This window comes from Triturus cristatus, chromosome 10 (assembly GCF_964204655.1).
Source record: "Triturus cristatus chromosome 10, aTriCri1.1, whole genome shotgun sequence".
NCBI lineage: Eukaryota > Metazoa > Chordata > Amphibia > Caudata > Salamandridae > Triturus > Triturus cristatus.
Genome location: NC_140593.1, coordinates 1010879978 through 1010896340, shown reverse-complemented (window position 1 = coordinate 1010896340; position 16363 = coordinate 1010879978). Strand labels below are relative to the sequence as shown.

The 16363-nt window shown below is 47.9% G+C and overlaps 1 protein-coding gene across 1 annotated transcript in view; it reads right to left on the bottom strand.

Annotated features, from left to right (window-relative positions):
- TMEM130 (transmembrane protein 130) overlaps positions 1-16363 on the bottom strand; it is a 401485-nt gene that overhangs the window by 50136 nt on the left and 334986 nt on the right. Inside the window, exon 6 of the mRNA XM_085630206.1 lies at positions 11594-11796. Within this exon, the coding sequence (XP_085486332.1) occupies positions 11594-11796 (203 nt within the window). The remainder of the gene's footprint in view (positions 1-11593; positions 11797-16363) is intronic.

The window sequence follows — 16363 nt, the reverse complement described above, 5'->3', positions numbered from 1 at the left end:
TAGCCCCAACATAACCAAAGTACGAATCTGGTTGTGGAATGTGGATGGTCTGCAGAAAACAATGACATATCCAGAAGAAATACAATGTAATCATACTACAGGAGACTTGTTGTCTAACTCCATTATCATTGATAGGCTTCATTGAAGTAATCAGCCCAGCACAGAAAAAGCAATAGGCAGACCTAAGGGAGAGTTGTCTAGCTACATTTCTTCCAGTTTACCAGCTTAAGGGAAAATTTACAACTTTCAACTTTCAACTTGAAAAAATGAAGGGCCATATTTACAGGGGGATATCGCCAGAACATCACTGCTAGTGACTCTGTTGGCAATATCCCCATCTCCTTATTTACAAAGTGGCATTAAGCCACTTAACATGGCTTAATGCTGCCTTGTACCAAATATACTGTCAAAACCCACATACACGCTGGCGGCTAACCCACAACAAAACTGGCAGTACTCCACCACTCTGAGGCTGGCAAAAGAGGAACTAAACTGAGAATTAAGATGCTCTAAACAAAACTGACAGTTAGTAGGCACAAATATGACTAGAATTTAATTAAGCAGCAAAAGGTGAATTTTATAAATTGTGTTTTAGACTTTCTCATGCTGAGACAACTTCCCTTGACCAAATGCTATGGCTTGAAATCACGAACACAGGGAAGAAAACATCTATAAATTGCTAATTCCTTGCATTGTTAGCCGACTTGCAAGCAGAAGGTCTATGGAATACACCAGTCGCTTTCAGCACTTTCAAAAATCTATGTGGGCAGGTTTACAAGGGAATGATGGAGCATGGTGCTAAGCACAACATGCTCTGCTATTCCAAAACACAGGGATGAGCCGTATTTACAAAGATACAGCACATCCTAGCATTTTTCCTAGCGCTAGCACCAAAGCAGGCACCCTTGCACCATAGTGCAAGGGTGCCTGTGTTGAGGGAATGATTGTTTATGTGAAGGAAGGTGTCCCTTCCTGCACATAAACAATCACAAATAGTGATTTGAAACTTCTATGGGTTCTACATTATGCAGCACACATAGAAGTTGGAAATCGTCATTTTTTAAATATTTTTTTTTGTGCAGGAACGGACACTTTCCTTCACATAAACAATAATTCATGGCGTTTTGATGTTTCATTGTGTGCTGCACAATGCAGCACACAGAAACAGCAAAGCCAAGGAGAAATAAAGCATTTCTTAATTTTGGCGCTGACTCCTGTTTATGCCACCTTTGTAAATAGGGGCAAGCATCAAAATCAATGGGTGTTGCGGTGGAATGCCCATCGCAACAACCATTGCCAACCCCTTTCACGCTAAGTATAGCGCGAAAGGGGGCCTTATTTACAAGGTAGCATTAAATCATGTTAAGTGGCTTAACGTTAACGTTGCCTTGTAAATAAAACAAAGCCCCTATCGCCACAGGAAAGTCCTTAAAAGTAACATTCCTGTGGCGAAATGGGCTTGTTAATATGCCACTACTTTTTTCTAGGAACATCCATACACAGTCACTGCTGGAGGATGAGCAGGAATTGTCAAACACGCCCACAACCGGACTGTCATTAACTTCTACCCTGTCCTCACCAGACATATTTACTGGGTACGAGCCCAGGAAAAACAACTAAGCATGCATTTTGTTATATCACCTGGCAGGACTTCCAACCCTTGACTTAATGACAAAATGGCGTAAACTCAGCATCCTGCAGCACTGTGGACTATGCGTTACATCAAGGAAAGAGAGCACATGTTGTGTGCCGGTCCCTCTTTGGCAACAGTGAGAAGAATGTGGTTAATACAACTGTTTACTCATGCATGCACACAGCAGTTGCCTCAATTCAAGTTGAGAACATCCACTTGAGTGCTCGCGTTTGTAAAATTCATGAACTGGGTAGAAAAAAGCCTGGCAGCACTTGAAGCAAATGCATTTTTCTTGGGTGTACAATTTACTTTTAACAGGCATGTTTATCATTGTTTTTTTTATCTTGTGTTACATGCCATGGTTCTAATTAACTAGCATAAAATTCGATTTTGGATTTGGATTTTTTTGGGTGCCACGTTGGGTGAGTGATTCCAGGCAACCTGGCAGGGGAGACAGCAACAGTGGCATGTCTTAGTAGATATGATATGGCACTGTCCTGCCCTCTCCCTTTAATGCAAGCAGCACAGCAACTTTGGTTAAAGCACTGTGCTATGTGAACACATAGTACATCTGACCCTGCATTTTGGTCTGGTAGCTCCCACTGGTGAACATATCACCAGCCATATAAAATGTAACATGGCATTACATTGGTAACTTTTTGCTAGCAAAGATGAATTTGAAATGTATAGGTGATTGTAGCTGAAAGGATCAGTGGTGTATTTAAAATCATGTTACCTATTGCGCTTATTGTAGTAATGAGATATGCATTCCATTCACCCTGAGCTCATCTGCCATACAGCTCAATAGGCAAACATATTTTTTACTGGAATTTCACTCCATTCACACATTTTGTTGGCGATGCTTTACAGTTGCAGCATTAAAGGATTGACTATTAGTGCCCAGGATGGGAAAGTTAATTCTCTGTTTCCTGCCAAGTAGGACCTCTCTGACAGAATACAATCTGTATCATGTTTTTGCATTTCAGAGTAATCCTGAATTTGAATGCCAAGCAGTTGGCTTGGCGCATATAATAGTGGTTATATTGGCATATGACGATGGGTGTTTGGCTGTATGACTGTGAGTGTGTGGGTGTCTGAAGGTAAATTTCTTGGTATATGATGGTAGGTTTGTAAGCATATGAAGGTTGTATGGGCGTAGCAGGGCTGGACTGGGAACGCAAACCGGTCCCGGCAATTGAGTCTGACTAGCCGCAGTGGTAGGGGCTGGGGTGTTGGGTGCATGCGGAAAACACTGCAGCTGCTTTTTTTAGAGGGGGCTGATATGGCAGCTTTGTTTGCCTGGTGCCCACTATGACCAGTCCAGCCCTGGGCCGTAGGATGCTGGGTGCGCTGTCATATGAAGGTCGTTGTGTCAGTGTACATGCTGGGTGGGTTTTCACCAGTCTTCAGATGGGCGGTCACCAGATGGTCGTCATGTACTCAGACAATCTTCAGGTTTTCTTGAAACTTATTTTTATTGCCATTTTCATATTTTACACATTGTACATCATAAAAAACTTTCAAATAGTTATGTCAGATTGTACATCCAATAGTGGTACACATCAACTGTATATACCGGTGATTCGTCACCGAAGAACATAAACCACGTACAGATTTATCGTGATGTGTATACCCTGTTGTCTCAGGTTCCAGATATGGCACAGAAACTGGGGTGTAACCAGACATAAACTAGGGGACGGGCATGAAAGAACACATTCAGCTACTCTGGCGAGGGTATGTAGCATCGTATGGGTAAGGCACCTCTGTGACTCATGATCGCCTATCCTATTTGGGTCGACCTAGAATTGCAATAGCATAACTGACGCTGGGGTATGTTATGAGATCATGTGGTCGGAATTTCGAGAGATTGGTTGGGCAGGGTCTGTGACTGCGTGTGCAGGACTGACGATGTGGGCTGGCCGTCTGTTGGATCTGCTCCCGGGGATAGTTGCTTGAACTGATATAATAGCATGGCCCATTCCATTGATATGGGATGCTTGCAGACCCCTCTCACCTCCTCCTCCCGCAATGTCTCCTCCTCCGCTGCCGCCCACTTGTGTGTAGCTCCCACCCAAGCCACCAACGGTGGACCTGTGGGGGAACGCCAGTGCATGGCGATGCTGCGTTTGGCTAAGAGCACCGCAAGGGAGAGGAAGCGAGTCCGCACCCTGTGCTTCTTACCTGCGCGGAAGATGCCTATGGCGCTGGCCTCCCATGTGGTCATGCAGGTTGGCCCTGTGAGGGTACCCAATGCTGTGTGAATGTGGTGGCAGAAAATTTTAATGATGGAGCAAGTCCAAAACATATGTTGGAAATCTGCATTCCGTTCATGGCATCTGGGACATAGGCACTGAGTGTCAGGGTAGAATTGTTGGAGGCGTGCAGGTGTTAAATAGGCCCTGTGCAGAATGTAGTATTGAATGTTCTTAAAGCGTGCGTTTCTAGAGACCTTCTTAGGGTACGCCAAAGGTCTCCCCCACTCCCCCTCATGGAACACACGCCCGATTTCAGCCTCCCAGGTGGCTCGCAGGGCCTCCAGTGGTTTGTTAGTCAGTTCCCGTATGGCTTTATAAAGCCAGGTAGTGAGATGGCTCCCCGTGCCCATGCGTAGTATCGTGTGGAGTACTGGGTGTGTGTGTGGCTCCCCTTTGATTAGGTCCTGATACGGTCGGTAGCTATCTAGGAGTTGGCGGTAAAGCAAGAATTGTCCCGGGGAAGATCGTACTCTTCCACAAGGCTATGGAATGGTCTTAGTTGCCCCTCCTCGAATAGGGACTCCACCCTGTTAAGCCACACGATGTCCACGTGCGGAGCGCGCTATTTGTGTAGTAGTGTTCCTGTTTGGGCCATCCCACCAGGGTGAGAAGAGGGGAGTACAACGGAGCCCCGGGTACATACGGTGCATCATCAGCATGCACCTACGCGCCACCGACACTTGTAAAGGGTATGTGCGTTTTGGTTTAGTGCCAGGAAGGAGTAGGTGACGGATCTCCGGAACCGATATCCGTCATGCGATGGTATGAGTTTCCACAGTATACTTGTCCGCCGTCCAGTGAGACAACCATTGCAGCTGTGCTGCCAAGAAGTAGGCCTCGAATGAGAGGGCTCCCAAGCCACCCTGTGTGGTGGGCAACTGTAATTTTGTCGGGGCTATTCTGTGTCTGGCGGACCCCCAAATGAGTGCGCTGAGGAGGGAGTCTAGGTCCTGAAAAAAGGCTTGGGGCGGGATTACAACAATCTTGGGACCATGATCATCTTGGCCAACGCCACTCTCCCAATTGGAGCCAATGGAAGACTCTTCCAAAATCCGACCGTAGCCCTAATACTCGCCAATGCCCTGTTATGGTTACCCTCGAACATATCTGTGGAGGAGTGGTAGAGACGGACCCCGAGGTATCGAGGGGCCTCCGCACTCCAGGGCACCCGCTGAGCACCCAGTCGAACCTCCCGTGGGGACAGATCCGGATGCAGCGGGTATATCGTGGACTTATCCCAATTCACCCGTAGTCCAGAGGCCGCTGTAAATTCCGTCAAGGTTTCCCAGAGGGGAGTCAGGTCATCCGTGATGTCCCGCATATAGATCAGCAAATCATCAGCGTATAAGGATACACTATGCACTGTGCCTGCTACCGGGATGCCCCAGCTCTCCCCTTCCCGTCGAAGGCGTATGGCGAGCGGCTCCACCGCCAGAGCAAAAAGTAGCGGGGACAGCGGGCAGCCCTGTCGCTCAGACAATCTTCAGGTTGTCAACAATCTTTAATAAACAGCTCTAAGCTCATCTTTTTAAACAGTTCATAACACAAGTTCCACATTACTTCTGTGACCACTTCTATAACCATCCACTCAAAATAAATTTGTAAGTTTTATCGATGCTGCCCTTTCCCAATCTCGATGTAATCCCAAGTTGTCTTAGTTTCATGGTTGAAATGTAAACTGCCCTAATATCAATTGGCCCAGGTGCGCTATATAAGGATGCAAATAAATAAACAGTAGTAGCGTGGATGTTCGACGGTGATTGTGTTGCTGTTTTAGGGCATGTTTTGGTATTTGATGGTGCATTGGGTGGTGTGCAATGGTGGCGGGGTGGGCATATAACAGCTTTTGCCTTTTTCAGCCTGTTTTTCCCCGCCGCTGCTGCCCCGTGGCCCCCCCCCCAGCACGACCAGTGTGACTGGCCCAATCCAGCTCCCCTCCCCGCTCCCGCCTCCCTGCTGTCCAGCCCTCCCCGACCCCTACTTAATGGCGCCCACTGCGGGGGCAGGCGAGCAAGACCACTGACTCATTGTCAGTGAAATTGCTCTCCCTCCCTCACAGCTCCACCATTAAGTGAGGCCATCCCCCAAGCCCCTGCACTCTCGAGTGTTGGTGTTTGAGGCCCTCCTCCACCCGCAGGTTACACCTGTGCCTCATCCCTGGTGGGCCAGTGGACCTCTGTCTCCATTCTCTTGCCCCGCTTTTTCTCTCCTTTTTCAATCATTTTTTCCCTCACTTCTATCTCCCCCCTTCACTCTCCTTCTGGGTCTTTCCTCCATTTTCTGTTGTTTTCCCCTCATTTCAAGCTCCCCCTTCACTCTCCTTCTGTGTCTTTCCTCCGTTTTTCACTTGCTTTTTCCCTTCCTCTCAATCTCCCCCTTTCACTCTCCAGTGTCCTCTGTGTCTTTCCTCCACTCTTTCTTGCACTTTTTCTGTCGTTTTCCCCTCATTTCAAGCTCCCCCTTCACTCTCCTTCTGTGTCTTTCCTCAGTTTTTCACTCATTGTTTACCCTCATCTCAATCTCCTCCTTTCACTCTCCTGTGTCCTCTGTGTCTTTCCTCCACTCTTTCTTGCACTTTTGCTGCCTTATTTGCACATTTTTCTCTCTTTTTAGCCTTTTCCGTTTGCCTTTTGCCTTTTTCAGCCTGTTTTTACCTGCCGCTGCTGCCCCGTGGCCCCTCCCCCCATCACGACCAGTGGGACCGGCCCAATCCAGCTCCCCTCCCCGCTCCCGCCTCCCAGCTGTCCAGCCCTCCCCAACCCCTACTTAATGGCGGCCACTGCGCGGCCGACTGCGACCAGCGCCAGAATCCCTGGATCTCTGCACCACCAACGCTATGACCCAACGCCACTCCACATTCTCAACCCAGGCCATAACAACAACTGCAAGCTAGCATCACCAGCCGACACCCACGGACCCTTCAGCTGTCACCGCTGCCAGTACACCTGCAGCACCGCCAAGACCACTGACCCAGCGCAATCCGCCCGCAACTACACAACCGAACCGAAGACCCTGGAATGCATCCTCCTCAACGTCCGATCCCTCCACAAACACGCCACTGAAATCTGGGACCTCTTCGACAGCACTACCCCGGACGTAGCATTCTTTACCGAAACCTGGACCGAAACCTGGACCAACACTACCTTGGGACCGGCCATCGCCATTGCCATTCCCCAAGGATACAAGATCTCCAGGAAGGACCGCCCCACCCGACCGGGAGGAGGAATCATCATCATCCACAAATCCACCCTCTGTCTGAGCACACTCCCCGACGAGCCCACAGACCTGATGAAACACCTTCACTTCAAGATACGGGCCAACCCTACCTCCACCCTCTGAGGAACCCTCATCTACCAGCCCCCTGGACCCCGTGGGCTTTTCACCAACTCTATCACGGACATCATCTCCCCGCATGCCATCGTGTCCACCAACTACACCCTACTGGGAGATCTCAACTTCAACTACGACAACCAACTGGACCCCAGCACAACATCCCTCCTGGACAACCTCCACAACACTGGACTCCGCCAGATCTTGACCGAATCCATGCACTCACAAGGACACACCCTTGACCCCCTCTTCACAACAGGAAACTCCATCACCTAAAGCCACACCACCGAACTCCCATGGACTGACCATCGATGCGTCCACTTCACCTTCAGAACACCCACCATCCACAGACACCAGCACCTGCTTCCACAAAGAAACTGGACCAGAATCACAACGACCAGCTAACCTCATCACTCAGCAACTCCACCCCAATCATTGTGGAAAACGATGACGCCAACTCTGTGGCCCAAACCATGCACAGATGGATGTCCGACAGTGCCAACACCATAGCCCCCCTCAAGAATAACAACAACACCCACGCCAAGAAAGCTAGATGGTTCACCACCAAACTTCGAGAGTCCAGAAGATGCACTTGCCACCCGCTCAAAAAGGCCTGGAGGAACACCAAATCCACAGAAGCTCACAACAACTTCAGAGCCGCCACCAACGCCCACCACCAACTCATCAGAAAAACGAGGAATAAAGCGATTGAAGACAGAATCTCCACTCATGCACACAACAGCAAAGAACTCTTCAACATCATCAAGGAGTTCGCCCAACCCACCAGCGAGTCCACCGACATCCCTCCCTCACAAGACCTCTGCGACAAATTCAGCACATTTTTCCACCACAAAATCAAGGGCATCTACAACAATTTCGACGAAGACAACCAACACACTGAACCCTCACCAACCACCCCCGACCCCCTGAAGCCAGCGATCGACAACCGGACAGCACTCACCACCGAAGACACACTGAAGACAATGAACTCAATCCACTCCGGGGCCTCCACGGACCCCTGCCCCCACCACATTATCAACAGAGCTGCCGCATCCATACTCTGCAACACCATCAACTGCTCCCTGGCAACCGCCTCATCCCCTGACGACTGGAAACACGCTGAGATCAACCCCCTCCTGAAGAAACCCTCGGCGGACCCCACCGACCTCCAAAACTACAGATCCATATCCCTACTCCCGTTCCCAATGAAAGTCTTCGAGAAAGCCATCAACAGCCAACTCGCCACATTCATTGAAGAGCATAACATCCTCGAGTCCTCCCAATCCGGCTTCCGAAAAAAACACAGTACGGTAACCGCCCTCCTCACCGCAACAGACGACATCCGGACCTTACTGGACAAAGGAGAAACAGTAGCCCTCATCCTCCTTGACCTCTCAGCGGCGTTCGACACAGTCTTTCACCACACCCTAATACGCAGACTCCATGACACAGGAATCCAAGACAAGGTCCTCGACTGGATCCGCTCCTTCCTCTCCGGCAGAACGCAGCGGGTCAGACTCCCCCCTTTCCTCTCGGACCCTACACCTACCACCTGCAGAGTCCCCCAGGGGTCCTCCCTCAGCCCTACGCTCTCATGCTCTGCTCTCCCCCATCGTCAGAACCTAAGGACTCAACACTGTGTCATACGCAGACGACACCCAACTTATCCTCAGCCTATTCAACGAACCCAACACCGCCAGACACAACTTTCAAGAAGGCATGGAAGCCATCGCCAAATGGATGAAAAACAGCTGCCTACAACTAAACACCAACAAAACTGAAGTACTCATCATGGGCCCAAACCCAGACGCCTGGAACGACACCTGGTGGTCCTCCGCCCTCGGAAGCTCGCCCAACCCCACAGACCATACACGCAACCTGTAAATCATCCTGGACTCAGAGCTCAAAATGGACCGCCAGATCAACTCCGTCTCGTCCTCCTGCTTCCACACCCTCTGCCTCCTACGTAAGACCTTCAAATGGATCCCCCTCTAACACAGAAAGACTGTCACTCACGTCCTGGTCACCAGCAGGCTCAACTACGGCAATGCACTCTATGCCGGAATAAACAAAAACCTCATCCGCAAGCTGCAGAACATCCAAAACGCTGCAGCAAGTCTGGTCCTCAACCTGCCAAGACACTGCCACATCTCCCAGCACCTGCGCACACTCCACTGGCTCCCCATCGAAGCTAGACACCTTCAAGATGGTAACCCACGCTCACAAGGCCCTCCACAACACCGGGCCAGCATACCTGAATAGCCGACTCAAATTCCACGCACCCCAAAGAACCCTACGATCAGCCCAGCTCTCCTACACCGTGGTCCCCCGCACCATAAAGAACAGATCGGGAGGCCACTCCTTCTCCTTCCACACAGCCAGAGCCTGGAACGACCTTCCGCTCCACCTCAGACAGATACTATCGCTGCCCATCTTCACAAGAAACCTCAAAACCTGGCTCTTCGACAGACACCCTCCTTGATTGACTGGAACCTGCAAACCCCCCCCACACCCCCCAGTGCCTTGAAACCTTTACGGGTGAGTAGTTGCGCTTAACAAACACCTGATTTGATTTGTATGATGATGGGCATCTGCATTTTATGGTGGGTCTATTGGTGTATTTTGCTGTGTGGGATTGTGAGTGTGTAGGCGTTTTGTGGTTGGAGCTGATTTATGATATGGACTTATACGTATGATGTAGTCTGTGAGGCCATATGAAGGTGTGTGGATGTATGGTGGTGGTTATGTTTTTTATGATGGTGAGTGTTAAGGTATGATGGTGCATGTGTAGATGTGTGATGGCGGGAGTGTGGGAGTGTGGGCATTTGATGGTACGTGTGGAGGCTGTTGATGGTCAGTGTGTTGGCATATTAAAGGGTTATATGTGTAAGTTTCTGGTGAAATACGATGGTGGATGTGTGAAGGGCACGTTTGCACCACCGGAACGTCACTTTCTTTATGTTCCGGTGGCGCAATTTCCCACTGGCATATTTATAAGGCCACGTAAAGCCACATTATCTGGCTTTTCTTGGCCTTATAAATATGTGCCCCTTTTACGCAGAAAACTGCATGAAAGGGGCATTCCATGGGTGCTGCTGGGGGCGTTCCCAGCAGCATCCATGGCTTTTTGACACTGCCCCAGATTTACGAGAAATAATAAGTCTGAGGCAGCAAGGTAGGCAAGATAAGGCAAGGTAAGATATTTCTCCTCGTTTTTCCTCTTTCATCAGCACACATACAAAGAGGAGAAAGCCTCTTGTGATTTGTTTTGTGCGGAAAGGCTTTTCTTACTGCACAAAAATAATCATCCCCGCAACGCAGGCACCCTTACACCATGGTGCAAAGGTGCCTGCGTTGGCGCAGAACAGCCCATTGTGCACCAGCGCAGGAGAAAAGGACAGATATGTGCTATATCTAATAAATACCCTGCCATTTTCTTTTGCCATAGGGCAGCGCAGCAGCAAAGCCTGCTGCGCTGCCCTACGGCAAAAAATCCATAAATGAGGCCCTTGATGTTTTTAACCAGCCCACTTTGCATAAGGTTGGGGTTTGACATTTTCTACAACTGAACTTTTCCATAGGTGGATTTTACACACCCTCCCTTGGACAAAGATGAAGTTTGTGTGATGTCAGGTTCTTTAAAGTATTTTTTTAACTCTATCCCAATGTTCATGTACTTCCAGCCAGATTCTAAAACATGTTGCCATTTACATTTTTAACTATCGACTCCCTCCATTGTATCCAATGACAAAGTTAATGTGTGCTCCGCACCCCCATCCACCTTGCACCATGGTCGTGGAGAGAGCGGTAGGGGCTGAGCTACCTTTATCCGCCACTGCACTGCCCAAGGGTAGGTGTTACTTTTTAGCACACATCTACCATATCCAATTTCGGAGGTGTGGGCAAAGACGATTTTATAGGTGTTTCCATGTTTATATTAATAATCGACACACCATGATTTACATATATTTTGTCCACACGGAGCCCAATTGTATTGCATTCTTAATTTTCTAGTTTTAACACATTTTTAATAAGCACCACACGCTGTCTTCTAACGTAAATACAAGCACCAATAACCACATTGCTCTGGTGTCATAGCTGTGATAACAGACTGCAGTGACCTCATGACTTTAGTATAACACATTTGTTAGGTGGACAAATAAAATGAGGTTTCAAAACTAACGTGATTATAAAACATTAATCTACCCATACATGCTTATAAAAAAGAAAGTGCAGTGAGTCCCTGGAATGTTGTAAGAACACTCTATGAGCAAATAGGTGGTTTTGATTGCGCTGCGCGCGCGGCTCATTCATTTCTTTTTGCATATCATTCACGTAATATCTGGTGAACTTGATTAAAAACGCTTACACTCACCTGCAGATTTTACTGTGATATTATAGTAGGTCTGCAGCATGCTGATGTCATTCTGAGCCCTCACACTTAAACAATATTCACCCTCATAGTTAAATTTGTAAGTCAAAGTGTAATCAGTGGCGTTTAGAGCCAGTAGGTGGCAGTCGACTCCTTCTGCAGGAACACATTCTAATTTCAATAGCCAGCACAATGATAAAGGCGGGCTGAAATGTGAAACAAAAAAACGATTTAGTAAGAAACAACTCATTTCATGCATTCACTAAATCAGAGACTCTACGCTACAAAGAGCATGTTATAATTTTAAAATTAAAATGCAGTCATCCAAGATTCTTGCCTCCCTCTTCCTTCCTTTACTGAATACGTTTTGCTGGATTTACGACTCGAAGCACTTTACCGCTGCTACCAGTGCTAAAGTGCTTGTGCTCTCCTTAAAACATGATAACATTTGCCCACACCTGATTGGTACATTTAAGTCATTTAAGTTAAGTGTACTTTCAAGGAGACACAACTCCATGAGTATGTAGATAACTTCTTTATTGAGAGGAACGGCCCCTGGAAGAGCAGGTCCAGGCAGTGGCTAACAAAGGTTGAGGGGGCCCCCTGCCGCGTACACGGAGGGGCCCCCACTCTGGATCTAATCCGTGCTCTTGAGCCTGAGTATTGTACTGAGGGGGCCCCCTGCAGCTCGGGCCCCCCCACACCGTGGGGGCTGGGGGGCCTGTGTTACGCGGCTGGCGTAACACAGGCCCAGTGGTCGAAGTGGGGGAAAAAAGTAGGGGAACTGTGGGCGGAGAATCAGAGGGTGGAAATATTCCGAGGATTGGGTCAGTGGGCGGAGTCAGAGGTGTGGCCTGAAAGAGCAAAACATCCCAATTTTTAGTATTTGTTTGGCATTTCACTTACAGTTTATTGCGCCATTTAATTCAACCAATGGATACACATGTTTATTTACGGTTTAATATGAGTTATTGACATTAAAATATATTCACAAAGTGGGATACGTTCCCAATCACCGAATGTCTCAAATACGCTTAAAAGTGGAATCATAAGCCATTTGTCTCTGAGACATGGAGTTTCTGTCATCAGCACTTCTCCCTTTTACCACAAGAGCAGTTCAAACATGAATGGCAAAATATCCTAGTTTGCAAATGTTTTTTCACATAAGCATGGGTCTGCCATATTTGCCACATAAAACATCATCAGCTGCATAATCTGACGATTTTAACTAATAAATTGTTTGCAGCTCAAACGGATTAAAAGTCACTAAAAAATGGGATTTGTATTGTGGCGAAGTGGCAAGCCCTTTGTAAACGTTGACTGAACACTTTTCTCACTGCTGTATTTAACATGTGTAAAAATGTCAAAATATTAAAGTATCAGAAAATATATTGCATTACACTGCAGCCTTTTTTATGCTGCATAATTTAGTCAACACTGCAGCATAATTGTGTCTTCCATTGCTGCATAATTCTATGTCCCTAAAGCAGGCAGCACATGTTAAAAGTGCTTGTGCATGAAGCAGGGAGACCTTGAATTTTGCAAACTTAGTTTGGTGTACTTGCAAATCCTGCATTGCGATCCCTGGTGAGCTGCAGCTACTGCTGGTGAAAAAGGCTAATGGAGGTACCAATGGGTGAGGCAGAATGGCCTAAATGGTGTGTGACCTCCGTGACAGAGTCACTGCCGCTCTGGGGTGTGCTGCTTCCTAGGCCTTCCTCAAGACTAGAGTCAGTAACAGTATGGATTGTGGTGGACAGGCCTTCAATGTTAACCCACACTTGCCCCCGCTAGGGTCCACCTGTTGGTGCTAAGACACCAGGGGAGCTAAGGTCTAACAAGGGCTTCTCAGGTCTAACATGGGAATGTGCTCCCTCAGGAGAGTGGTTTTGGGGACTGGTCATGACAGCTGAACCTGGTTCCCAGTTCCAAATTCGGCAGCTCTGGCCATAGTGCAACATCCTCTCACACACTGAACACGTAGGGAAAACAATGTTGTTCTGACCACTTTGTGACCACTCTGTCTTGCTTTATTTAGTTATTTTTCATATATTGAATGTTTTATTTCTCTTCACTTTAAAATAGAATGACATTTCAAGTAAAAGTGTTTTTCTGTTTTTGGATCCATTTCACAGGGGAACACATAAACGAGAGGAGAGGAAAAAGAGGGTAAGAAGAGTTTCTTGCAGTCAGAGGGAATAAGAGGAAGAAAGAGACGGGGCAGCTGCCAGCAGCAGAGCAGGAGAAGTGGACACTGTCCTTGTCCATTTCCTTCTCTGCCAACCCGCCCGTACTTGAACGTCCACGAACGCGGAGCTTGCAGTCCTGGGATGCATTCTTAAAAATAAGAAGTACGGGAACGGATTCCACTAAATTAAAGAAGTAGGGGCACGCCGTGCCCTGCCGATCCCGCCCACTTTGACCACTGGTTACGCCCCTTGGTCCAGGGCAACTGCCTCCAGCTTCCTCGAATTCCACAACTCAGGATTCTGGAAGTGGAACACAGCTGTCGTGTTCCAAGAACACATGGAGGAAAACATAACATGTACGTCATTAGTAAATGGTACTTTATGTCTCAGGACTGCCAGTGCAGCCTGTAGCGCAGTTTTGAACTTTTATTTTGACATAGCAAAGTAAACCGTAGGCCAGGCCTAAGCCTTCCTTGTTAATATATATAAGTTACCCAAAGGTAGGCCAAAAAAGACTCATAGGGTAGGGTACATGTTTTGAAAAAAAAATTAGGACACATGGGTTCAGGTTTTAAATGTCCTGACAGTGAAAAACTCACAAAGTCGTTTTTCCTTGTTGTAAGACTAACTCTCACATAGACTAACACTGGGTTATCATATTACACATAATAAGTGCCAACTTCAGATTGGGAGCAGATAGAGATATGCTGTTTAGTATCAAGTGATTAATAATTTAAAATCATCTTTAATGGTGAAGTCAGATTTTGAATTACAATTTTAAAAATGTATCTTTTAGAAAGTTAAAGACACACAGATGATAAATAAAATGTAGAGCAAATCAGACATTCACCCCCGGCAAGATATCTGGGTTAAATCTATCGTTCTTTTGCTCACCATGCCACCCCAGTTTAGACCCAGCCATATGCAAATCAGTCTTAACCCTGTTCCTAATGAAAACAGTCGAGCCGGAACTGCCAAGCCAGGTCCTCCCTGGACCAGAAACAAGCATCCTGGTACCAGATTCGGGGCATACCCCTCATCAACCAGGCTAGCTTGAATCCAGTGGCACAGTGAGCCCGGGACCCACGTCTGGGCATACCTGGTGCACTTAGGGTGAGAAAGTAAAAGACAGACAGGTGATGGATGGAATGCAGAGCAAATCAGAGATTCACCCCAAGTCAAGAGATCTGGGTTAAATCCATTGTGCTTTTGCTTGCCATGCCACCCCAGTTTAGACCCAGCCATATGCAAATCAGTCTTGACCCTGTTCCTCATTGGAACAGTCTAGCCCGAACTGCCAAGCCAGGTCCTCCCTGGACCGAAACAAGCATCCTGGGACCGGCTTCGGGACATCACCCTATATCAGCCAGGCTAGCTTGAATCCAGTGGCGCAGTGAGCACGGGACCCACATCTGGGTATACCCTTCCCCCTTAGGGCGATAAAAGTAAAAGGAACTAATGATGGACGGAATGCTGAACAATGCAAACATTCCCCCCAGTTACAAAGATCTGGGTTTAATCCATTGTTCTTTTGCTCACCACACCACCCCAGTTTAGACCCAGCCATATGCAAACCAGTCTTGACCCTGTTCCTCATGGGAACAGTCCAGCTCGAACTGCCAAGCCAGGTCCTCCCTCAACCAGAAAGAAGAAACTTGGGATCAGTTTTATGGCATCACCCCTCATCAGTCAGGCTAGTTTGAATCCAGTGGCACAGTGATCACAGGACACATGTCTGTGCATACCCTTCCTACTTACGGTGACAAAAGCAAAAGGAACAAATGATGGCCGGAATGCTGAACCGCGATGGAGCATAGGCCAGATATAGGAGCCAAGCAGAGCTTATTGCAAACAGTACCTTATGGAGGAAGCGTCGATGCTGAGGAGCAGTTGCTAGGAGCGGGCAGAGGAGATGCATCAGCGTCTATCCAAAAGATTGTAGCCGATACATTAGTTCTGTGAGATCTTTGGAGCAGTAATACATCTGCATCAAAGAGACTGCATCAGTTTCAACTGACGCAAAGGAAGCAATGCATGGATTCTTGCAGAAACAGCCAGAAAACTCACCTCCAAGGACCCAAGACTGGTTTGACAACACTTGGCAGGGCAGGACTCACAGTTGGCAGAGTCCAGAGGCTGTAGCAGGGTTGAAGGAAGCATTTAATGTCCCTGAGACTTTAGAACAGGATGCCAGCTAACAAGCACTTGAAGTCACTTGGTTCTGGGACTATAGAGATGCATGTCAGGTCCTTCTCTCTACCAGGCTGGGAGGGCAGCAGGCAACAGGGCAGGCACAGCGGAGCAGGAGCCCAGCAGTGTCCAGCAGAGTGACAGTCCTTTCAGCAACACAGCAGTCCTTCTTCTTGGCAGTGTCCTAGGGTCCAGAAATGTAATGAGTTGGTGGTGTCAGGGGTCCAGTACTTATACTAAGTTGTGCCTTTGAAGTGGGGGAGACTTCAAAGAGAGGCCTTTGAAGTGCACACGGTCGCTGCCCTACCTGCCCTGGCTCCAGACTCACTTCAAAGGGGTATGTAGCTCTTTGTTTAGGGACAGGATCAGCTCCTTCCTCCCATCCTGCCAAGGA